The sequence below is a fragment of the Xyrauchen texanus genome, chromosome 3, assembly GCF_025860055.1.
Source record: "Xyrauchen texanus isolate HMW12.3.18 chromosome 3, RBS_HiC_50CHRs, whole genome shotgun sequence".
In the NCBI taxonomy this organism is placed as follows: domain Eukaryota; kingdom Metazoa; phylum Chordata; class Actinopteri; order Cypriniformes; family Catostomidae; genus Xyrauchen; species Xyrauchen texanus.
In genome coordinates this window covers 46611421-46638464 of record NC_068278.1, presented here as the reverse complement: position 1 = coordinate 46638464, position 27044 = coordinate 46611421, and the positions used below count along the sequence as shown (strand labels likewise).

The 27044-nt window shown below is 41.3% G+C and overlaps 1 protein-coding gene across 1 annotated transcript in view; it reads right to left on the bottom strand.

Annotated features, from left to right (window-relative positions):
• Window positions 1-27044, bottom strand: part of LOC127633466 (teneurin-1-like) — a 317015-nt gene that overhangs the window by 115943 nt on the left and 174028 nt on the right. Inside the window, exon 6 of the mRNA XM_052112592.1 lies at window positions 9818-9967. Within this exon, the coding sequence (XP_051968552.1) occupies window positions 9818-9967 (150 nt within the window). The remainder of the gene's footprint in view (window positions 1-9817; window positions 9968-27044) is intronic.

Here is a 27044-nt window from a genome sequence, read left to right as displayed (position 1 = left end):
AGCAACTCCAGGCAGTTGATGTGCCAACGCAGCGGGGCCCCTTTCCAACGGCCCACTGCTGCGTGCCCGCTGCACACGGCACCCCACCCAGACCGGGAGGCGTCGGTTGTGACCACAACGCGTTGGGACACCTGCTGCAGGGGCACTCCTGCCCGTAATAAGCAGAGGTCTGTCCAGGGTCGGAGTGTTTTGAGGCAGGCGGGGGTGATCCTTACCCGATGCGTGCCGTGGTGCCATGCTTGTCTCTGGACTCGAGTCTGGAGCCAGTGCTGGAGTGGTCTCATATGCATCAACCCCAGCGGTGCGACCGCCACGGAGGACGCCATATGCCCCAGGAGCCTCTGGAAAAGTTTTAGAGGGACCACTGTGCCTGGCTTGAAGGAAGCGAGGCAATCCAGCACCGACTGAGCACGCTCGCTCGTGAGACGTGCTGTCATTGAGACTGAGTCTAACTCCAACCCGAGAAAAGAGATGCTCTGAACCGGAGTGAGCTTGCTCTTTTCCCAGTTGACCTGAAGCCCCAAGCGGCCGGAGCACCTGGTCTCTGTGTGTGCATAGTAACTCTCGAGAGTGTGCTAGGATAAGCCAGTCATCGAGGTAGTTGAGAATGCGGATGCCGGTTACTCGTAGCGGGGCAAGAGCCGCCTCTGCGATTTTCGCCAAGACGCGAGGGGACAGAGACAGGCCGAAGGGGAGGACTTTGTACTGAAACGCCTGGCCGTCGAACGCGAACCGTAAGAAGGGTCGGTGTCGTGGCAGAATTGAGACATGGAAGTACGCGTCCTTCAGGTCTACCGCTGCGAACCAATCTAGATGCTGAACGCCAGCCAGAATATTTCTCTGCGTGAGCATTTTGAACGGGAGTTTTAACAAGGCCCGATTGAAAACTCGCAGGTCCAGGATTGGTCGTAAGCCGCCGCCTTTCTTGGGTACAATGAAGTAAGGGCTGTAGAAACCCTTCCTCATTTCGGTTGGAGGGACGGGCTCTACCGCGCCTTGGCTAAGAGGGTCGAGATTTCCGTGCGCAGGGAACTGGCATGCTCGCCGCTTACTGTGGAAAGCGGACGCCCTGAAGGGGGCGGAGCCGGGCAAACTGAATTGCGTAACCGAGTGGAATGGTCCGGTGCAGCCAGTGTGATGCGTTGGGAAGCGAAAACCACGCTTCCCAGCTCTGCGCTAGGGGCACCAAAGGGACGAGTATTTTGGACGTACCCGGCGGGGCCTCGCAGCGGGGCGGAACAGATAATGCAGCATCGGGCGGCTTCATTGCGGCCTGAGGCTGGGGTGATGAGAATAGACTCAAAGCACTTACCTTGCTCCGCGCACCCGGCAGGGGGCGGGTTCGTGACTGAGGAGGAGGTCTGCTGGCGTCCTCTGGACTCGTCTGAACCGGTCGGCCGGGGGGCAGTCGTAGGCAGGCAGAATGCGGGATCGCCACGTCCGGTGTACCGGGACTGTCGTAATCTCAAAGCAGATTGCCGTGAGAACGGCATTTGTGGGCCAGGTGACCCAGAGGCAAAGGAAATCTTTTATTGAGAATGTGGGTACCACAGCCCCTGTCAGGGGGTGTGGCAAATGAAAAAACAAAGGATTCTCCTCCCGGCCCTCCACCGGGGGACGGAGCGGTCTTACCACCTCCGGAGCTAACGTCTTGGGCTCTGGGTCGGCTGTCTCAGGAACGCTTGGGAGCCTTCCGGGTCCTAGAGGGGGTTCGTGAGACAGGGGGCGTGCGCCGCCTGAGGGGTGCTCGACGCTGGGGCTGAGAGCTGGGCCCAGGTTGAGGCGGAGCAGGAGCTGGTTTCTTCACAGGGGGACGCCCTCGGCGGGCAGACGGGGCAGGGCCCGTAGCGGCAGGTCTGCGGCGGAGCATGATATGGGAGATGGCCTCCGTCTGCTTCTTTTGGGAGAACTGTTGAAGTCCTCGACGGTGTCGCCGAAAAGGCCAATCTGGGAGACAGGTGCATCGAGGAAGCGGTTCTTGTCGGCCACACGCATCTCGACCAGATTGAGCCAAAGATGGCGTTCCTGGACCACTAGGGTGGCCATCGTCTGTCCGAGTGCCTGCGCTGTGGCCTTCGTCGCTCTCAGGGCGAGGTCGGTCGCTGAGCGCAGTTCCTGCAGCACATCAGGATCAGGTCCACCCCCGTGAATGCTTCTGAGAGCTTTGGCCTGGTGGACTTGCAGGAGGGCCATCGCATGCAGGGCGGAGGCAGCGCGTGCAGCCGCACTGTAGGCTCTCGCGTTGAAGCGAGGATGTTGTCCTACAGGGCTTGGATGGGAGTACGGGGTGACCCCCGCCAGGAGGTAGGGCTACCGGGGCATAGATAGTGCGCAACTGCCCTATCGACCTGGGGAATCGCCTCGTATCCGTGGCGCTCTCCGCCGTCGAGGGTGGACAGAGTGGAGTGGGTGGCACCTAGACGAGCGGAGAGCGGGGCTCTCCACGTAGACGTCAGCTCATCATGCACCTCCGGGAAAAACGGGACCGGGGGGATGCGAGGCCGCGAACGGCGCGCTGCCCCCAGGAACCAATCATCCGACCGTGAAGGCTGTGGGGAGGACGAAGGGTTCCAATCCAACCCCACGCTCACGACGGCCCGGGAAAGCATGTCGGACATCTGAGCGTCCGCCTCAGCCTGGGACTGCTGGCCCGAAGGCGGCAGTCCAGGGGAGTCCTCGGCATCAGACACCGCACTCTCCGATGCAGCGGCGAGCTCATCTGCTTCGGACTCGGGAGGATAGACGGCCAGGCCGTGAGGCGAGCCGCTATCGCCCTGAGCTTGACGGGGACCAGCGAGCGTGTCGGGAACGGGAGGTTCGTGGGGGCTACCCGCGAAACCGCACCCGCTGCCGCCCCCAAATCGCCCCCAGCGCCAACCGCATCATCCTCGATCCCGTGGGAAGGAGCAATGCGGGGTGCGGCTGGGGTGGCTTGCTTTCTATTGAAAGCAAGCCGCGAACGCAACGTGGTCATGGTCATGTTCTCGCAGTGAGAACATGAACCATCCACAAACGCCGCCTCGGTGTGATCGCGGCCCAAACACACGAGACAGCGCCTGTGGCTGTCTGAAGCGGAGAGACTTCTACCGCATCCAGGAACGACACAGGGGCGGAAAGGCATCTTGAAAAAGACGCGTCCTTAAAAGGACGTTCAACGCCGCTGTGTTTGCTCTTTTAGAGAAATTTGCTCTTTTAAAGGAAATCACTCTTTTAATACACAGTGTGTGTGTGTGTGTGTCTGCGCTGTCGAAGTGCTCAGGGGCAACAATGCACGCCGTGCAAAGTACAGAGAATGCCGCTGTTGTGCGCCGTCAAATCCAACAGCAAGCAGATCGTCAGAGATACAAGAACGGTCAGGGTGTGTATTCTCGCAGCAGACTGCAAACAGACCATCGGCTCTGAAGAAATTTTCTGACTAAACTTCCGTATTTCCCCGCTTAAATACCCGTATGCGGGGGCGGGGTATGCAAATACTGACTGCCAACTCTCATTGGCCCTTTTCAATAGGTCAGAGGTGAATATCGGCGCTCAAGAGAGACCCCTAGTGTCGCTTCTCCGACACAACGTGGAGAGAGCGACAGAAGGGGAACTTAAAATATGAACGGGAAAATCCAAAGGATGTGACATTTATGCGCAGTCCCGAGAGCCTTGCCACAGTAATAGCTTCTCTTCTGCTTAACCAGACAGTCTACAACACAAGGTAACATAATCTTAAGAGATGGAATCCAGCAAACATCCAGCTCCCAGCATAACACGACTCCTACACAAACTCAGAGTAAGCCAAAAAAAAACAAACAAAAACGAAAACAAACAAAACATTATTTATCTAGTGAATCCCATCTGGATAAGCGGGAATGTGATCATGGTCGAGTGAAAACTAGAGTAAACATCGGCAGGGCATTTGATTCCTGGAGGGAACTTCGTTCGGTTTTGGGGATCAAAACCGACCCTGAATTGGCATTCTTCTTAATGGACAGGTAACCTTACATAACTGCAAAGCATGTGAAATATAGTGCCATAAGGATTGATCTGTGTAATTGTAGCTAACTTGATCGTGCCTGCACAGTAAATGTCATAAACAATGTTAATCTGTAATTAATCAGCAGGGTAAACTACAATAACACATGAAATGAATGCTAGACAATGTTCAAGATAATGCAAAAGACCAATTCATTAGTGTAACATAACTTGGTTATACAGAAAATATCTACATTCTATTATTATAAAACAATAGCGCATGGATATAACAAAATAACGGCTGTGATGGAATCACATCAATACTGAATTGTGTCAAAATATTTATAATATACAGTCTATTTCATAAACAGCTACTGTCATCATCCACCAAATTTAGCTAAAAGCTATTGATAAAGCTAGCTAGCTAGCTAACGCTGACATAGGCTATCGTATAAATTCAGTCAATGTATCATGCAAAGAAAAGTGATTACTTCAAACTACAGTCTTGCATATTCCATATAGACCTATATCCACACTTTGTTTTAGCCCTGATTCAGCACTGGAGAGGCAAATATAATATGATATGCAGTCTCAAAGCTTGTAGTAAAACAATCATAACTGTGTAATTTTAATTATGCTAATCTGTCAGCAGGATGCCGTTGGATCATGTTCAGTCTCTTCGTACATTACATCGTTGTTTTGGTCGATGCTCGCGTCCCTCGCGAGCTCAAGAGGTAGCTGGCTGCAGTTCACTTAACGGCCACAGGTGTCAGTAATAACAAAGGTTTCTGAATCTTACATACTGCACCTTTAAAGTTCAAATAATAAGGAAATGTGTCATGTACAGTAAATAAACTCTGAAACTCCAGCATTCCTCTATGCAGTCAGCGCCGCTTCTATGAGTTGTGTGAAGTGACCAAATCTTAGGGGTAGAGATTGAAACTGCACCTGGTTTATGCATACTCTCGTGATGACTCATGACGTATTGAACAATATTATACTGTCATGGTGTGTATGTTATCGTGAAGAAAGTTGGTGAGACGCAGCTCTATTATGAAGAGAGAGTTAAAGATGAAGCAAAGTGAACAAAAATTTGAGAGAGTGTAGTCTTAGCCCATTATGCTTTTAGATCTTAGTGCTGCCTTTGACACCACAGATCACGAAATTCTCTTAGATAGGCTTGAGCATTATGTTTGCATTTGTGGACGGGCATTAGCTTGGTTTAGGTCCTATTTATCTGACCGCTACAACTTTGTCTGTACAAATGAGAAATTATCAGATCAAACTAAAGTATGGAGTGACACAGGGATCAGCTTTAAAGCCTCTCCTTTTCTCCTTATATATGCTTACCCTGGGAGACATTATCAGGAACCATGGAATTAGTTTTCACTGTTATGCTGACAATACCCAACTTTATATTTCCTAGAAACCAATGAAATTTCAAAATTCTCAAAGTTAGAAGAATGTATCAATTATATAAAATATTGGATGGCTAGAAATGTCCTTCTACTCAATTTTGACAAAACAGAGGTACTAATTATGGGACCAAAAACTTTTAAAAATAAGACGCTAAAATATAATTTGATTCTCACGTCGTCTTCTAAATAAAAGAACTTAGGTGTTATATTTGATAGCAATCTCCCTTGAAAATCACATTTCCTATGTTTGTATAACAGCATTCTTCCACCTCAGAAATATTGCTAAGTTACGACACTGTATGCTCTCTGTTTCTAATGCTGAAAAACTCATTCAAGAATTCATGACCTCAAAACTAGATTATTGTTATGCATTACTAGGAGAATGTCTTGCAGGTTTCATAAATGAACTTCAGTTAGTTCAAAATGCAGCTGCTAAAGTGCTGACTAGAACCAAGAAATATGATCATATCAGCCTAATTTTAGTATTGCTACATTGGCTACCTGTTAAATTTTGTATTCATTCTAAAATACTTCTAATTACTTAAAAAGCTTTGAAGGGTCAAGCTCCACAGTACTTATGTGACATTCTATAACGTTATATTCCATCATTATCACTAAGATTGCACAATTCTGGCCTGTTAATAATACCTAGAATATCAAAATCCACAAAAGGAAGAAGATACTTTTCCTTTTTGGCTCCTAAACTATTGAATAATCCTCTGAACATTGTTCGGGACTCAGACACACTCTCTCAGTTTAAGTCTAGACTAAAGACCAATCTTTTCAGCCAGGAAAACACCTAATTTAACTATCAACTCATAGCTATGCTGCATTAGTTTGGTCTGCCAGAACCTGAAACACTTCTCATATTCTACAACAGGGTTCCCACTCTTTACAAGCCACAATTTTCCAGGATATTTCCAGGACATTTATGCAAAAACGCGTGTCCATTTAAATCAAGCTTTTATTTAGCTTTTTTATGTGTGTTTTTGACAGAAGTTTCTCACCTCCAGATAAGCAGTATTCTCAGTGGCATAGTTTTTTCTGACTTTATGTGAACGAAAAGACACAAATTCACCGTTTTCTCATTGGAAATATGTACATTTCAAAATATCACTGACCTGGTCACAAAAGCAAATTTTGTAGGGAATAATAGGTATTTTTAAAATTTGCATGTCAAATCTACTGACTTCAGTAGAATGTTTAAGCATTATAAAAACAAAGCAGATATACCCTGTATCATTTCCCTAGTGTTTATACTGCTGAACATGACTTGAACATGAAAAAACAGCAATAATTGCATAATAACAATTTTTTAATTTTAAGTTTCAATGATGTCCCTTCGTCATTGTAAAGTGCATTTCACATGAGTTGAGATGTCAAAGCTCCGCTTAGGGCTCCTATACACTGACTAAATGTTTATGCTGCATCAGAGAATACTGCGAATGCACTGATTTCAAAGAGGATGGTACATCGGAAGGACGAAGAGGGAAATTATGAGACATTCAACATCTCTTCAGAAATTTCAACCATTTTAAAATATTTAATGTAGCTTTGTACTCTTAAAGACATACAGTAATTTGTGAGGCAAAACATGTGTGAAAAACACTTTGGTGTGAAGTTGGAGCTGAGGTTGTGCTGATGCATCACTTCATAGACTTCAATATATTTGGCAGGGCTGACACAAGTCATGTGACATCCCCTCAACATGCAGAAACATCTGTCACTTTTAGAAATGAATATCTCTTCCGCCCTTTTCTCTCCAATATGAACAATGTAGACTTACATGCCGATGCTGAAGTAAACAAACAACATGCCCCTCTCATTGAGTCGGTCAGTACAAGTACCGGGTACCAAGTTTGTTTATGAATGAGAAGCTTCACTAATGCCGCTTCTTACTTTGGATGCGCCACTGAAACAAGGCACGTGATTGGTTGTAGCTGTAACCAATCAAGTGATCTGCCTCGGTTGAACCACGATTGACAAACTCACGAGGGTGTAAGCGCACTTAACCGCTGATGTTGTTTCACATTGCCATGTTTTTGTGCTTGTAATGGAAACCTTGCTAGCATCACAGTCAAATGATTAATTTTCCAGGACAAAACATTTTCCCAGGACATTTAGGTTTTTTCAAATTTTCCATGCAAAATTCCAGGTTTTTCAGGACGTGTGGGAACCCTGTATATTCGTGTTTAGGTGAATGGCATCTACGCTAATATTATTCTACTTGTTTCCTTGTCTTAACCACGGGATTCATATCCTGAGGTTACCAGAGCCTGCTAGATCCAGTTCTGGTCCAGCCTAATGTCCGACTCCAGTCCTGTCTGCTGTCTGACTATCACTACTATGTGTTGCTGAGTGATGACTACTAACTGCAACCTGTGCCAGCAAGATATAAGTTCAGTCGATGGACTACGATGGACTTCCCAGAGGATGAACTGATGCCAGCACCAACCATCAGACATGGGATACTTCACTGGACACTGCCTGAAACTTGGACTCAAGATGGACACCACAGGAAATTAATTCTTAAATAATAAAAAATTTATTATTTATTTGAAGGTGCCATTTACAATCATGTTTTTTATTTTATTTTATTAAACCACTCTATTTTGACTCAAAGACATAAATATATTACAGCTTTTTTCATTTAAAGCATAATTTTCTGAAAAGCTGCTTTGAAATGATGTGTGTTGAGAAAAGCGCTGTACAAATAAAAAGGACTTGACTTGACATTATACACTGCAACAAAATACACATTTGATTAGTGTTTTTGTCTTGTTTTCCAAAATACCTTTAAAACAATGTATATTTTCTTTAAGATCTATACTGCAGAAGAAAAATTGTTAGCAGAGAATGTTTATTATTTAATATTTAAATATTCTAAATTATATAAAAATCATTAAAACAAGATACATTTACCTGAGTAGCAACATATAATATATTTAGACTTCTAGAATATAGAATACAAGTATATTTTCTTCTTTATGAACAAGTGAAAAATACACTTATATTCAAAATACATTCTCTGAAATCAAGTCTAAATATCTTAATAGCTTCTCAAGTAAATGTATCTTTTTTTTTTTTAAGGATTTTAGATCATTTTAAATAGAAAACAAGATGAAAACTCTTGATTTTTTTGCAGCAAAGTTTTTACTGAATTAAACTTTAAGTTTTTTCCTTGTAATTCAGTGAATGTCATTTAGATATTTTTTAAAGATGACTTTGTCCTCTTTATTCTTAGTAATTATGTTTAATACAACCTTTAAAGTCGAGGAACAAGCTGAATAGTCGGTTAAGAGCAAATTATTAATTGTTGCAATAATCGCCCGAATAGTCAAATAATCATTCAAAATAATCATTTGTTGCAGCCCTAGTACATACTTATTCAAATTATTCAAAATAAGTACTTTTATACGAACTTCTGTATTATTTTTCTTTGAGTTATATCTTAAAGCTACAACATTGAAGAATTAGTTCACCAAAAAATGAAAATTCTCTCATCATTTACTCACTCAAATGCCATCCCAGATGTGTGACTTTCAGTCTTCTGCTAAACACAAATTAAGATTTTTAGAAACAATATCTTAGCTCTGTAGGTCCATGCAATGCAAGTGAATGGTGGCCAGGGTTAAATCCAAAAAGCACACAAATGGAGCATAAAATAATCCATACAAATCCATAAAATCTATATATTCAGGAGCGATGTAATTGGTGTGGGTGAGAAACAGATCAATATTAAAGTCCTTTTTTCCTATAAATCTCTACATTCACTTTCTTATATATATATATTTTTAATTTTTTTGGTGATTCGCTTTCTTACTGCATATCGCCACCTACTGGGCAGGGAGGAAAATTATAGTAAAAAAAGGAATTAAATTGATCTGTTACTCACTCACAGCTATCATATCGCTTCTAAAGACTGGCATAAGGGTGAGTAAATGTTGAGAGAATTTTCATTTTTGGGTGAACTATCCATTTAATTCAGGCATATTTTACAAAGGAATCTCCATTATGATTGGAAGAGTCAATTTGGCATACTTCACAACAAATCTTTAGTTCTGTTTTACCAAGGTCATGTTAAAGATTCTATTCTATTCTATTTTATTGAAATGGCAAAAAAAAAAACTGACAAAGAAGGATAATTAATATTTCATTTGTACTACAAGCTCTACAGGTCTGAAGAGTTAGAAACACATCTCACGCTTTTAAAAAAATGACCTTATGATATTGGGGGTCATCTGAGAGAGAACAATTTACTGTCGTTTAGTGACAAGACATGAATTAAACGCCAATCAAACTCTTGTAATAAAAAATAAAAGACACTCTCCTGCTGTATGTTTGACATCTGTGCAGCTGTGTGTAAATTATTGAGTTGAGAGAAAAGTGAATAGAAATGTTATCATGTTACTGTAGAAGACTTCAGTAACATACACACATACCTGGCTGTGTGGTGTTGAGTCCTGGCAGGTGGATGGGAGTGAAGGTGAAATCTGCTCCCTGTAGCGGCTGATCATCTTTACTCATTCCATTCTCATAAAGCTCACCTTCCACTCTCTTCAGATGCCACGGCAAGCCCAGCAGATGAACCACTACAGAGAGAGAGAGAGAGAGAGAGAGAGAGAGAGAAACAGAAGATGTTTTATTAAGTTTTTATAACATAGTAATTAATATGTTATTACATTGTAATTATTCTGAAATTTTATTTGCAATGTAATTAGAAAAAGTGTTGTCAATTTTAATAATGATCTCAATGAATGAAAGCCGTCAACCATTCTGTAAAACATAAATTGTTACTATTAACACTCATTTCCAGCTACGTGTGTGCTAATTTTTCATATATACAGTATGAAAATGTATGCGCACACAAATATATTTAAGGTTCTCCCTCATCTCCTGAGTGTGTGTGAAAGGCTGCAGAGGATTCTGTTAGAGAAGTATAAATCGCTCAGGTGGCATTTTATGATCTCCCAGCAGTGAAAGGCCTTTGGCGCATGGTAATGACCTCATCCTAATTACAGCCAATAAAAAGGACAAACTCTCATTCTGCTCACCTCAGGGCCCCCGATACCAACTATCTCATCATGCAGTCTCTCTTTCTTTCTCTTTCTCTCTCTCTCTCTCTCTCTCTCTCTCTCCTATGTGTGTGTGTGATTTCAGTTGATCAGGGAAAAGAGGTAAAAAGATATACTGACAACAAGTCCCAGAACGGTGAGTAAAATCAGGTCATTCTCCAAGCTAGTTTCGCTCTCGTTCCCTTCCGTTCCTTAGGCACAAAGGAATTTGCGCGTGGGTTCCAGCACGTGTGCACGTCGGGCTCTGCTGTGAGGAGGTGTCTTTACGAGCCATAAAGAGGGATTGGTGCCTCAGCGGGGAGCTGGATCTAAATGATCCTCTCCTTTATCTTACTCCATTCTCGCTCTCCCGCTTACATTCACACACACGCACACGCACGCACACACACACACAGTGGCTGTCGTTGGCTAAATGAGAAATCACCCCAAACACTGCAGTTCAGCTTCATCACAGAACCAAACAGAGTCAAGAGTCCAGTTCAGCACTGGACACAAGACGCTTTTCTATCAGGGCTGCTTAAAGAATTCCATCTCGGAGTACACACAAGACTCAAAGATCTGGAGCTGGATTTGATGTAATGGTCCAAAGTTATTTAAATACATAAAATAAATCAATAAAAACATTTATTGAAATAATTTAATTTCAGATGGACGGGGCCAAGCATAGAAATAAAGCAACCAATAATTATATAACTGGTTAATCTTCATGCGCTTTTTAGGAACTGCTCTGTCAGTGAGACAGTCGGAGTTAGGATGGAGTACTCCTGAAACACCTGCAAATGAGACACACAAAAGTGCCGTCCATGATATTTACATATTCGCTTAAAATTCCCTTATTTTGATAGTAAAATGTATTGGAATTTGAAGTGAATAATAATCGCATTTAGATTAAATAACCAATATCAGATGATTATTTAATATTCGCTACGGTCCTAGTAGCTTCTTAAGTCACAAGGCAGCTCATAGGTTTTGGAAAACAATTTGAGTCATCATTTTGAAAAATAGGTATGAAAAGAGCTTCAGGCAGGACCAGAGAAAAGAGGAGGGCAAGATTGACAGAGAACAGAAATTGATATATGGACCGAGCAGATCGATGACATCTCAAAGCTTTCAATAGGTGTGTATATAACCAAAATCTGTGTGTATGTGTGTGTATGGGTTCACAAAGTGCTTTAAAGGTGTGCGTCTGGAAGGTCTCATAAATTTCATGGAGGGCCGCATTTCTCTCCTCAGCTGGATATTTCTCAGAGCCTTGAACGGCAAACATCGATCCTTTAAAACCTCTAACCTCTCCTCTAGTTCTCTCTTTACAACCGCTAATGAAGAGAAAAATCTCTCTCTCTCTCCCCTTTTTCTCTTTGACCCTCTGTTTCCTCTTTTCTGCTCTCTCTCTTTCAACAAGATGGACTACTGGGAAGGAATAAGCACTGTTGAAAGGGGGCGAGAAATAGAAAGCGAGAAGGACAACATCCATCAAGCCCTTTGTTAAATCAACAGATTTTAACATGATTTGTAGAGTGTAGAACAGAGCTGGAAACATATAACACTGGCTAGAGGATTTGTTGCATGTGTGTGCGGCTGTACCAGGCGAAACAGAGAGAGATAAAAAGAGAAACAAAGAGGGGACAGTCGCTAAAGGAGAATCATTTCACGGGGGAAGGACTGAAAGCTGTATGCCAGACAAAAAGCCCACATACATCAAAGCTGGCTGTAACCTTGTGGCTGAATAGCAGACTCTTCTGAGACTGAGAAATGGTCAAGCTTCATGAGTTTACTGTCGCACCACAGTTTGTTAATATCCTCGACTCCGAAGCCCAGATAAAAGAAATGGATTCGTTTATTGTGTGCCCTGGCTATTGGTCAAAGCGAACAATGAGCTTTTGTAGCCTTGGACATTGTGGTGGAGAGTCAATGTTTAAAAAGGCACAGACTCAGGATCTGGGCAAAACCGATCCCCTGCAGCACATCTACACAGAATGGTTTGGAAGAATGAATTAAAAGAGGTAACAGGCAGGAGGTGGACGCTTTTGCTTCCAGCTGCTGCTGTGAGATGATGGAAATGTTGTTTGGATGAGAGATGCTGTGGCAGGGTACTTAAAGTTTAATTAATTGAGTGGATACAAGGCTGGGCGGACAGCCTCTGTGGGAGGGGCTATGAGCCAGTGACAGGAGAGTTGTGTGAATTGATTACCGTTTGTTGAGATTAAGTAAAAATGCTTCTCACGAATGTTTGGTAAGGTCGTATTTCCAGAGAACAGCATCTTTGCCTGACCTCGCCACTTTGCCAACTAAGATAACACCTTGACTTTAATAAAGATAGAAGACGAATGTTTTCTCCTTTAAGGAGGAGATAAGCCCTTTCTCATCAAGGAAAAGGAAGATAAACCCTCCCTTTTAGGGAGGAGAGAAGATACGTCCCTCCTCTTTACAGAGAAAAACAACCTCTCTTTAAGGACAAATCACCCTATAGCTCTTGCCTGGTTGCCCACCAAAGCTAAGCAGGGTATAGCCTGGCCAGTACCTGGATGGGAGACCTCCTGAATAAAAATAAGTTTGCTGCTGGAAGAGGTATAAAGGAGTCCAGCAGGGGGTGCTTACCCTGTGGTCTGTGTGGGTCCTAATGCCCCAGTATAGTGATGTGGACACTATACTGTAAAAAGGCACCATCCTTTGGATGAGACGTTAAACCAAGGTCCTGACTCTCTGTGGTCATTAAAAATCCCAGGCACTTCTGTTAAAGAGTAGGGGTATAACCCGGTGCCCTGGCCCAATTCCCTCCATTAGCCCTTATTTATCATAATATAATAATCTCCATCCCTGAATTAGTGACATCATTCTCCTCTCCATGAATAGCTGCTGTGTGGTAAGCGTACTAGTGTACTATGGTTGCTGTCGCGTCATCCAGGTAGATGCTACACACTGGTGGTATTTGAGGAGAGTCCTCCTATACCAAGGGTGGGCAACATTGTTTTAAAATATTAAATAAGTGAAGGGTCACACATAGGACAATTGAATTGAAAACTGTTTTAATCATGTTGGTAGAAATGACAGATTGCTTTAAAATACACTATTTGCCAGCCCAGAAAGCATGGGTTGTTGTTTCAAAAAATAAGAACTTTCTGTTGAAAATTTTGACTTTTTTAAGTAATTACTTTACTCAAATCATTTTTTTGTTCTGTTATTACTTGTGTAAATGTTTGAGACTGTTTTTACTTGTTTATCTACCTCAAACGTTAATACCATTGCAGTACAGACTTGCATCACTGAATGAAGAAAAGATTAGGCTAATATTTACTATTTATGGACAAACACATTGTCTTATACATAACCACATGAATTCATTTTCGGTTCTGTTTTACTCGTGTAAATGAAACAAACCTATGAGAATGAATTATAACTGAGATATTTATGAATGACACTGTGTCATGAAAAGCAGTGCCTACCCATGTAATGTTTTTGCCTAATGGGAACAACTGAGACGGTCACCTCTCTTTGCAAGACCATCAAAGTCTGGTGTCCTGTCTGATGTTGAAATACGCAGCACAGAGCAAAAATGTTTATCCGTCAGCCAGGATCTGTAACGTGACTTGTTGTAGTTCATCACAGAAAAAGTTTGTTCGCACACATAAGAGGAGCCAAAAAATCCTCTGTGCGTGCCTGCACAGGCTCGGAAATTGTGTTTCCTTCAGTGAGCCATAGAAGATGTCCAGTGTGGATGTACTGAACTTTTTTTTTGAGAGCAGTGTCGCACTGGATGTCAATCAGTTCTAGCTGCACATCTGGGGACACATCAAATGAAAGGGGAGAGGACACCAGCTCCAGATCTCGTTCAATCTTCACAAAGTCAGAGAAACACTGGTTGAACTCGGTGTGGAGGTCTGTGAGAGTAGTGGTGTATCTGTCGGTGTGGCAGGGTGGCACATCCAAGGTAGCTAGTGTTGGGAAATGTGTGAAGCACTATTATTATGATTGCCAGTATAAATCTATCAGTTTCTTCATAATTTTCCTTGAGGTGACTGAATGCAAAGAAATCCACTATGGAATGGATGGACTTTGATGACTGTTAGGTCTGTCAATCAGATTGCACCCCTCTTCCTTGCCCTGTTCAAGGCAGCCTTGTTTCCAGATTTTGATAGCTCTGACTGGATTTGTCACTGTGTGTGTTTGTGTGTGTGTGTGTGTGTGTGTGTGTGTGTGTGTGTGTGTCACAGACTGATTTTTAACCACCATACACTGATGACCACAGACTGAGTGAAACCTGTCAAGCAATATGATTGACTATTCACAGTCCTGGCAATACTCTCTATATATAATAATAATAGCAGTAAATCATAGTTTTTCCATATTTCATAATACAAGTTGTCTGGCAACAGACTCTTCTGCTGATAAAAACTAATGGCTTCACCAGGGTTGGTGAAAGATTTGTGTTTAATGATCTGAGCCACAAACACAAAGGTTTAAACCCAAGGTGAGGATAAACTAAAGAACTGAAGAGATCCAGAACTCTGGGTTACTCGAGCAGGACTGTTTCAGCCCACTGAACACTGTATATCACTTTGGTTCAAAGGCACATGCTAAATGACAAGTTATTAGTGCTGAGAAAAGCGAAGTATGAAATGACGAGTACAAATGAAGTGGAATTAATCTGCATACACTTGTTTATTTCACTTGTATGTTTTTCTTTATTCGTAAAAACTAGAAACTGGTAGATAAATAAATTTGAAAAAAAATAAATAAATAAAAATAAATAAATAAATAAGTGAAATCACCCCAATGAAAGATAAATCTCAATCACAAATCTCAATAGTCTCTCCAAGACAGCATATTAAATGGTAAGCAAATAGAGGCTTTTGCTTAAAAGGTTAGTTCACCCCAAAATGAAACTTTTTTCATAATCTACTTACCCTCGTGCCATCCCAGATGTTTATGACTTTCTTTCTTCTGCAGAACACAAGCAAAGATTTTTAGAAGAATATATCTGCTCTGTAGGTCCATACAATGAAAGTCAATGGTGACCTAAACCCCAAAAGCTCCAAATAGGAGATAGAGTCAGTATAAAAGTAATCCATAAGACTTCAGTAGTTTACTCAATTTCTCCTGAAGCAATCCAGTTGGTTTTGGGTGAGAGCAGACCAAAATGTAACAACTATTTCACTGTACATCTTGCCATTGCAGTCTCTAGCCACGATCATGATTTCAAGCTTGATTAAAGTTCCTAATGCTTGACACATGCGCTAAAAGGATTACCTTGTAATCTTGAAATCATGATCGTCAAGGAGACTGCTGTCAAGATGTAGAATGAAAAAGGAGTCAAACTTTGGTCAGTTCTCACCCAAAAACCAACTGGATCGCTTCAGAAGACATTAGTTAAACCACTGGAGTCTTATGGATTACTTTTATGCTGCCTTTATCTACTTTTTAGAGCTTTTGGAATTCTGGTCACCATTCACCTGTATTGTATGAACCTACAGAGAAAGTCATACACATCTGGGATGGCATGAGGTTGAGCAAATGTTGAGAGAATTTTCATTTTGGGTGAACTATTCCTTAAAGTTTCCTGCTCCTTGTAAGACAAAGACACTAGTAATCTCAAATATGCATGCTCTAGAATTTCAGAAAACACCTCAACAAAATCTCACACTGTGCTCAGATATGCCAATATCCCAAAGTCTGATGTCAGAGATTCCAGTAAAAATTCCAGTACCAAATTATCTGAGGTACAAAATCAACATGAATTTTGCATCTCTATACTCTAAATCAGGGGTTTTAAGACCATATTTTAGGACCCCAAATATGATGATCCCTTGTGAGAAACACACAATATGAATCAAATAGCAAACTTGATATTTTAAAGACATGTTTTTGCAAAATTAAACAATTGGCTTTTATAGTGCCATTGTACTAAAGCAAAATTGTTAAAAGAATATTATAATTTTTTAATAGAAAACATTTACTTTTATTAAGTTGACAGAATAGTTTTTCTATTATAGCAAAATAAAATGTTTAAACCAGAAGAGAAATATTTTTAAATGTATTTGAAAATGCACTTTTCAAAGGCCTGTTTGAAAACCACAGGTCTAACTGTATGTCAAGAATTGTCTTATTTGTGTCCAAAGAGGAATACTGTTAGAGAAACATGTGAAACAAAGTTAATCATTAAATAAAATATAACTAAGAACTTTATTAGGTCTCTTGAGCAATGATAGAGAAACCAGTGAGCAATAAACATTTCTTCTTGGTTCTACTTTCAGATTAAAGGGGTCATGACATGGGTTTTTTTATTGTATTATTATGTTCCCTTAGGTGCAATTATAGTATTAATATATTTTTTTTTAAGAAAAACTTTTAAAATCTAGTGATTTATGACCTTTTCCCACCCTGTTTCTCATCCTCTGATTCAAACAGTCTGTTTTGGGGGCGTTTTCCATTTAAGACTTCAGTGTTAACGCCCACTGTTATGATTGGCTAACGTCAGTGCCTATGTATCAATTATTGACGCCCCAGCCAGAACAATATGCAAGTAAACTAAGTAAAAACACTGTGATTATTCATAATGAATGAAATTGCGCTTTAAAAAGTAGTTTAAAGTTTAAAATAGATTACTTACAGTTTGCGTCGTCGTTGTTCCCAGAATAGTCGGCACGGACTTATCTTTGAGCAACAGTTTTCTGGCAAAGCCAGCATCATATTGAGATTTGTTCTCAAAACAGTCATCCTTAAAATGTACAGAACAAACGCTTAAGTTAACACTGCCGTGACTGGGACGTCCGCAAAAAATAAACTGCATCCATTTTTCCCTGACGTCTGGATCTTTCGGCAGCTTATTCAGAGGTTTTGTTTGACCACAGCCAGGAACAGCACATCTGTGTGGCATCGTAATTTTCCTGTGTACAAGTAGTCTCTGTCAGAGCTCGCTGTCCATCGACTGAACACTTGTGAGGCACACGGCGATACGAAATGAGCGTAGTTGTCTTGCGCTTAAAGTGTAGTTATCTTGTGCTGGAGGCGGTCATATGCAAACGCTGTTACGTCACTTCTAACCGACACGTCACTTCTAACCATGAATCCAGAACGAGCTGTATTTTGAGCTTGATTAAATAAATGATTCGTTTAGAATGGGGAGGACGTCTTAAAATATTAAACTTGCAGGACGTTTTAATGATACAAAGACCTCTTATATACCAAAAGATCAAGGCAAATTTGGTTTCTCATGTCATGACCCCTTTAATTTCAGATTACTTTCAAAAGTCAGAGGGAATTTTGTCTTATTTATGTGAATATCTGCATGCTAGATGAAATGCATTAAAAAAAGGGCAAAGTGTAATAAATCTGACATTTGAGATCCAAAAGCATCCCAAAGCAGGAAAAAAATAATTGGACGTGAAGCTTTAAAGAGTGAATAAGCCTCTGCTTTTCCCTAACCTCTCTCATGAGGCAAACTAACATGTTAATAAAGTGGTCTAATCGACCTGAATGAGCAGTACACAAATGATCTAAAACAGCTTTACCTCTCAGGCCTCTTTAATTGTCTTTATTACAGGCTTTAGAAGCAGCTATTTATCTGAATGCATCTTTGTGATCACTGTCATTTAACTGTGTTCCCACAAAGAAAACCTCATATACAAATATCTCTGTGGCTGTTCTCTGAACAACATGCCTTTCTATCCATCATGAAAATGCCTAACGCTTAGCCTTAGGGTGTGTTTTTATGCTTTGGAGACAAAAATGCAAATGCACACACAGACGAACTAAAAAGCAACTGTTTGATTTCTTTCCTTTTAAGAAAAATGGCTGAAAACTGATCTACTGTGTAGGGGTTGGGAGATCTATAATTTTTTTTCTTTCATTGATGCAGTGTTTTGATCATGAAAAAACACATTATGATTCATAAATAAACGATAACTTTCACCTTCTTCTGAAGCTATGAAATCTTTATCACAAGCTCACATTAGTATAGAAAAATCATTAGTGAGTGAGTGTATGTGCGTGTGTGGCACAGATAGATCACATCTATGGCTGTTATATAATGTATATGTTATTTAAAAGGAAACATGAGGAACAGCATGTGTGCATAAAATTAAAATTAATAATATAGTTCGCCCACGCTCACACCCATACGTCTACTGTTTCCTGTTGTGTTTCATGCCCCCATTTTTTTTGCTTTTAATATTGTATGTGACCTGTCCTGCCTCCTCCTGTTACACAGTGGTGTAGTAGTGTCTGAAGAGGTGGGCATACAGTGAATTTATGGAATGGTGTACAGTACACTACTAAGAACCATGGAATGTCAACTTCATGTTAAATATGTATTTAAATGAATAGGGGTCATTAATGTTCCTTTCATTAGGCTACTATGGAAATTGTTAATACTTTATAATTACTATAATTAATAAACAAATACATATAATACACAATAAACTGTTAAGTATTGTATAGATAATATAAGTGTAGTTATGTATTACCATAGCCTACATAAGAATTAATGGTTATTTGTTTTATTTGTGTACTATAATGTGCTTTTCTGTGTATAGTGAAATTGTTTTCCTACTTAGAAATATAAATTTAAATTATTGGTATCACAAGAAAAAGGCACCACCGACAGTAGTAAAAAGCCAAAAAAAAGACATTTAACTTAATTTCGGGACACAGTTGTCCAGCATCTGGGAAGAGCATCAAAAACAAGTATAGGTGCAATAACATTGTCATGTTTATTCTGTTGTTTCCTGTTTTTCATGTCTCTTATTTTGTAAAGTAGTCATATGTTTCCCTAGTCATGTGATGTCCTGTTTTTCCTCAATGTTCGTGTGTCTTGTTTTCATTGGTTCATTGTTTGATGACCTTGTTATTCGTTATAGTCTGTAATTGGTTTTACGTTATTAGTCTGTTATCTTGTTTATTGTTCTGTTTGATCATTGGTTTATGTTCCCCTATGTCTGTGTATTTAAGCCCTCATGTTTGCCATTGTTTCTTGTTAGTACTGATATATGTATATGTAACCATGTTTAAGTCAAGCCATGTTTAAGTCTAGTCATGTTTATGTTTAGTTTAGTTCATGTGTTTAGTTAGGGTTTTCACGATTGTAAATAAACTGCACTTGGGTTCTTCAATTCACTTCATCGTCATCGTGTCATCGTCATTGCCATTGCTAGCTAAAACGTTACAAACATGCAGTATTTTCACAAATGTGTTATATATATATATATATATATATATATATATATATATATATATATATATATATATATATATATATAATACATTAGGGCTGTCGATTTAATGCGATTAATTTTACAAAAATAAAGCTCTAAAAAACTTAACACATTTAATCGCAATGCTTTCCTAAGAGATTCAAACTTGTAGTGCCACCTGTTTACTCCAGAGGGCAGTAAGTGAAATTTCAGCTGTATGAGCAACACACAGTTTATTTCAGTGAACAAAACATTAACAACTCTTCAGCGGACACACAACATAAACATGCGAACCAAGGGATCTCAAGATGTGTTTAAAAATTGAGTATTAAACTATATTTAACTTGACACAGTGACCTAAACATTTTACTTTTATGACGCAACACACCCGAGACGTGACACAAGCAGGCCTATGTCTGACGCAGGTCGTGTGGTCTTTACCTCACAAATATTTAATTACCAACAAGGTTAAACTGTTTTTACCCAGTCAATCTTTATTTAAGAAACATGCTCCCTGAAATAGATCCACTTTGCTCCTTTAGTAATGCTGTAGATTGATCTGCTCCCCACATTTTTTGGGAATGTGCCCACGCTGTAGTATTTTGGAGAACATTTTGTTTGTTTGTACGTACCTCTATTTTAACTAGTTTTTCTTTGCTTTATAAAGACATTTTATTTGGTTTTCACTGTTTTGATAACATTAATATTTAGTTAATGATAACGTTAATATTTTCTGATAAATCTGTTTATTTTTCTTGCCAAGTTTTTTTTATACAGAAGTGTAAATTTATGTCTATAAAGCCCCTATTTGCACTTTTTTGTATAGACTTCAAATATTATTTAAATACTCTTTGTACCTCCAACAACTCCAAAGCACTGAAAACCATTGCACTATGTAATGAATATAATGTCTTGGCATTATTGTAATATATATCTGTAGTATTGTGTACTATGTATACCCCTGGATTGTTTCTAAAAAAAAAATTACAAATATCTGACGCAGGTGTACATTGATGGGCTCTTAAACAAGCCCTCATAATAAATCTCCCACTGATTGACAAATTCACTTGTGAAATGGATTGCTGTGAACTGTATGCCAATGATTGGCTTATGTTCAATAATATGGTAGTAAACAATACATTGTATTCTAAAGCCGCTTTTATATTGTTTTATCAATGATTAACTCTTCTGCTACAAGAATGTATGCATTTTAATTATCTGAATATAATTTTTAAATATTTAAAGATAACTATGTATAATTATATATTGATATAAATATGTATAATCTTTATATATTGAATTATTGTTATATGAGGGACTTTTTCAGCAAATATTTGTATATGCGATTAATCGCGATTAATTAATCGGGACACCATGTAATTAATTTGATTAAAAATGTTATCGATTGACAGCCCTAATATATATATATATATATATTTACATTTAGCAAGGAAATAAAGTTACAACGCAAATTATGGTTACTCCAGGAATGGTTGTGCATAAGCAATAGATGATGTAAATGATACTAAAAAAGATTTGATAATCTGAAAACTGTTTGCAAGAATTATGTCTGTGAGAATGCTGCATCTGAACCATCTCATGAGGTCTTCGTGAGTAGTTCACTCTTAACATGCCTTGTTTTATTGTTTCATTATTTTTTATTATTTTAATATTATTTTCATCATCATTATTATAATTATGTGTACATTTATAATTGTCTTGAGATCTTAATTTGTATTCGTTCATTTTTCATCCAGATGGATACTTGTGTGATGGCAAATGGAAGGGTTGTTATATATGATTTTTTGACCACTTCATTATTTTAATGGCTTTTTCGTTGAAATTAAAGTGCAATTTGAAGTTTTTAAATAAATAAATGTAATTTTAAAAGCAAAATCAATATAAGCAAGAATATTCACTGATCCCTCGGCCGGGGGGTTGACGATGTAATCGAACAACATATTTTTTGCACATCGCCCAGCCCTATATTGAACTGGGACGTCAGAATCCTGACTTCAATAACACATGACAGCTCGGCTTTACACATAATTAACGCATATTTAGTGTTCAGAAACTATTCCTAAACTATCAATAAGAGTGAAATGTGGGGATGCTTGTCAAACACTGTTCTTGGCTGTGTTAACTTGCTGCATGACATGTCCTTCCGAAGGATACCAATGTTAGAAACAAGCTACTGAAGTTTATTTCTGTGATCTTTTCAGTCCGACTTTAACAGCGTGAGGGGTATATTTCAGGGCAGATTGTATTGTAACAATGTAATTGAGACTTTGCAAAAAGGTTATTATTGAATGATTGGGCAGTGGCAACTATATTGGACCAGACATCAAACCAGTGTAGCAAAGTGCAAAAAAGCAATGCATCTCATTTCACATGCAAAGAGGGCATTTACATAGAAGTCTTAAAGGCACAGCAGCAAAAATGTCTTGATTAGTTTGAAAAACGAAATTGTAACTGTTTTTGGTGAGGCAATGACTAGCATATAAATGAACATTGAGAGTTGAAATAAAAAAATAAAAAAATGCATGATATGACCCCTTTAGTTTTCATTCACATTATCTATTTTGACATCTCTGTGGATGAATTTTGAAGCCATTATAGCATCGATCAAGATAATAACAACCTGGCTGGAGATTTTCTCTTTTGTGCTGTCATTTTTGGCTTGGCTGGAAGGAAGTTTGTCTTGCTGAAACTTACTTAGTCCCCTGGATACTGTCAGCTATCTGGGTTATAGCACACTACACAAACATACACTTATACACACACACCGCGTATTTATCCTCCTACAACACACACTCAACAGACACATACATTTAACACACTCCCTATACACACACTTGTAATAAAATGTTTGGTGTTGTACTGTGTTATTTTAGGGCAACATGTCAAGATGTTCAGAAAATAAGTGTAATATCTAGAAGTCCCACTCTTTCTCTCTCTCACACACACACACACACACACACACACACACACACACACACACACACACACACACACACACACACACACACACACACACACACACACACAAAGAGAGTCACTCAGTGCCTTTGATACATTTTCATCAACAATTATTGATTGCCTCTCTCTCTGTCCCTGCAGGGTCCTTGACTCAATAAGGACATAACAAAAACAGGCACACACATTCACACCCCACTTAATGTCTTCATCGTGTGTGTGTGGAAGCCTGGAAGCTAATGTATGCTAGTTATAGTCAAAATTGCAGTTAGGCTGGATGATACAGCCTCATTAAATTCATTTATTTGAATATACACACATCTCAATTAAAGCTCTTCTCTAAGGATAAACAATCTATTAAAACCTCCGACCTTAATCTAAACTGTGAAATCGATCCATTAAACAATTTATACCATATTTAGAGAAATATTACAACTAAAAGGTATAGTTCAACCAAAAATTTACTCACCCTTATGTAGTTCCAAACCTATTTACTTTTTTCTTCTTCTGTAAAACGTCTCGGGTTACATGTGTAACCCTTGTTCCCTGAAAAAGGCGGAACGAGATGTTGCGCTGCTAAGCGCTAAGGGGAACAACTCTAACTGTGAACCGAGCTGAAATAGTGTGTGTAACACGTCAATGAACATTGACTGGAATTTATAGCCTCGGTTGATGTAATCATTAGATGCACCTGCGGCCAGGCTATAAATGGATACGTCACCAGGTGTCGTCAGATACTTCTTTTTGAAGAGCAGTCCTGGGACGTCCCAGTGCGGCAAAGCAGCGCAACATCTCGTTCCGCCTTTTTCAGGGAACAAGGGTTACACATGTAAACCGAGACGTTCCCTTTACAAAAGGCTTCACTACGATGTTGTGCTGCTAAGCGCTACGGGGAACGCAATACCCACGCCACCGCACTTGGGGCTGTCCGGACCCCTACGGTTGTGCAGTGTACTCACAAAAATGCGAGAGGTCTCAGACATGAGCTTGAGATGTCGACTCAAGGGCATAAGAGCCCGGAGTAGCATAAACATCTAAACCATTCAATTTTGATGAATGTGTGCGGAGAGGACCAGCCTGCCGCATCACAAACTTGTTCAGGCATGAGCTGAGATGTCGACTCAAGGGCATAAGAGCCCGGAGTAGCAAAGCATCTAACCCATAAAGTTCGATGAATGTGTGCGAAGAGAACCCGATCGCAACACAAACTTATCATAAAAACTGATGAATGTGAGCGGAGAGGACCAGCCTGCCGCATCACAAACTTGTTCAGGCATGAGCTGAGATGTCGACTCAAGGGCATAAGAGCCCGGAGTAGCAAAGCATCTAACCCATAAAGTTCGATGAATGTGTGCGAAGATAACCCTATCGCAACACAAACTTGTTTAGGCATGGGCTGAGATGTCGACTCAAAGACATAAGAGTCCGGAGTAGCAAAGCATCTAGCCCATAAAGTTCGATGAATGTGTGCGAAGAGAACCCGATCGCAACACAAAATTGTCATAAAAACTGATGAATGTGAGCGGAGAGGACCAGCCTGCCGCATCACAAACTTGTTCAGGCATGAGCTGAGATGTCGACTCAAGGGCATAAGAGCCCGGAGTAGCAAAGCATCTAACCCATAAAGTTCGATGAATGTGTGCGAAGATAACCCTATCGCAACACAAACTTGTTTAGGCATGGGCTGAGATGTCGACTCAAGGACATAAGAGTCCGGAGTAGCAAAGCATCTAACCCATAAAGTTCGATGAATGTGTGCGAAGATAACCCTATCGCAACACAAACTTGTTTAGGCATGGGCTGAGATGTCGACTCAAGGACATAAGAGTCCGGAGTAGCAAAGCATCTAGCCCATAAAGTTCGATGAATGTGTGCGAAGAGAACCCGATCGCAACACAAATTTGTCATAAAAACTGATGAATGTGAGCGGAGAGGACCAGCCTGCCGCATCACAAACTTGTTCAGGCATGAGCTGAGATGTCGACTCAAGGGCATAAGAGCCCGGAGTAGCAAAGCATCTAACCCATAAAGTTCGATGAATGTGTGCGAAGATAACCCTATCGCAACACAAACTTGTTTAGGCATGGGCTGAGATGTCGACTCAAGGACATAAGAGTCCAGAGTAGCAAAGCATCTAGCCCATAAAGTTTGATGAATGTGTGCGAACAGAACCCTATCGCAACACAAACTTGTCATAAAAACTGATGAATGTGAGCGGAGAGGACCAGCCTGCCGCATCACAAACTTGTCCAGACATGAGCTTGAGATGTCGACTCAAGGGCATAAGAGCCCGGTGTGCAGAACATCCAAACTAGAAAAGTCCAATGAATGTGTGCGGAAAGGACAACCTGCCGCATCACAAACTTGCTGCAGAGGGAGACCTCTAGCCAAGGTTTTAGAGGAGGAGAGCCCTCTGGTAGAGTGCGCCCTGAAACCTACTGGCGAAGCTTGACCGCGCGCCTCGTAGGCCCGGGCAATAATAAGGATGCCTCTTTGAGGGCACCCCACCCACCAAGCCGTAGCAAACCGCAGTGGCCACATAGAACCTGGCAGTGGCGAGGCAAGTTCCCGCTGACAGTTCTTTCTACAGAAAATCCAGAACTGAAACAAACTGGCAGTTAGCTGGTTCTGTAATAAGAACTTTAGTAGAAGGAAACGCATGCAGGCGCATTTGCGTTACTACGTTCAGCCCCTCCTGAGGGGGAGGGGGGGGACTGGGCGATTCGGGGAGAAGTAGAGGAAACATTGCGCTATCAACAGAGGCGAAGAGGTCGTCTTCTGCCCTGTAAAATCTACCCAGCTCAGTTCCAAGTGGAGGGAGCCCTAGCACTTGAAATGGTCTTGATAATCTCAAGAGAAAACCCTGTGAACCTCATTTGGTACCCTTAGGGGCCAGACATGAAAGGTTTCACAATTCGGGCCAAGGATGAGAAGGTCCTCCCTGTTCGAATCGCCCAAGGCTGAGCCGTCGAGGAGAGGAATTAGCTCCGAGAAACATATCCTGTTCGGCCAGCGCAGCTCATTAATAGGAGGCAAGACCCTTGCTGGTGAACATCGCCAAGACTCCCGGGAGCAGAGAAACCGGGGAAAGAAATGCATACAGACGCATTCTGGGTCATGTATGTGCCTTAACGTCCAGACCCAAGGGGGCTGGGTGATTTCAGGGAGAAGTAGAGGAGACATTGCGCTATTCATAGAGGCGAAGAGGTCCTCTTCTGCCCTAAGATCTCACCCAAACTTGTTCCAAGTGGAAAAAGCCTGGCATTTAAAAAGGTCTCGATAACCTCAGGAGAGAGACCTGTGTCCTTCAGTTGGTACCCTTAGGGGCCAAACATGAAAGATTCCACAATTTGGGGCAGGGATAAAATATTGCCCTGTGCCTGAGATAGAAGATCCTTCCTCTTCGGAATCGCCCAAGGCGAGCCATCGAGGGAAGAGATTAGCTCCGAGAACCAAGCCCTGTTCGGCCAGCTCGGTGCTATCAGTAAGAGGCAAAAAACCCTTGCTGGCGAACTCTGGGCAACTACTACCTTAGGGTGGAGTTCTTAACTCCCCCTTTGGTATTTTCTGTCTGGACCGTAAATCTGCTCCCATATACGGGCATCCAGGGATATAACTGACCTGAGTGACAGGAGCTTGCCCTGGGCCCTAAGGAGAACCCAACGTGTCAGAAATACAGCTGACAAGAACGTGGGTCTCCTTGATGATTTATGTAAGAGGCTACCACTGTATTGTCCACCCGCACCAAGACATGGCAGCCTCAGAAGGAGGTATTTCAGGGCCAGAAATACAGCCATCAACCCGAGACAGTGACTGTGACAACCGAGCTGACGACCCTCCTATCCCCTTAAGCTGGATGACCACTTAAGGCCGCTACCCCGCCCATCAGGGAGGCGTCTGTCGTTAGCAGCCTGCGACAACAAGACGCACCTAGAGTGGGACCCAAGGCAGAAAACCGGGGTCAGAACCACATAGAAAGGGAACGAAGCCTGAGGCGCGTAACCCTATTTAGCCTAGGGGTTTTGGCCCTTGGAAGAAATCCCCTGGCTTTTGGCCACAACAAAAACGGTCTCATGAGCAGAAGGTCCAGAGGGATCACCGTGGACGCGTTCGCCCTGAGACCTGGAAATCGTTGATACCGATAACAGTGCAACCTTGACCTAGCCTGACTTTGCTCAGGGTGATCTGAATGGACTCAATACTAGCGGGAGACAGTTGTGCCCGCATTGTGATTGAACTCCATACAATGCCCCGATAGACAGTGTTCTGAGTGGGAGAGAGGACGCTTTTCTTGGCGTTGAGCCTCAACCCCAGAGAAACAGATGAGCTAAGACGATCTCCCTGTGCTGATCTGCCAGTTCCTGGAACTGCGCTAGGATCAGCCAGTCGTCTACATAATTCAGAATGCAGATGCCCCGGAGTCGCAAGGA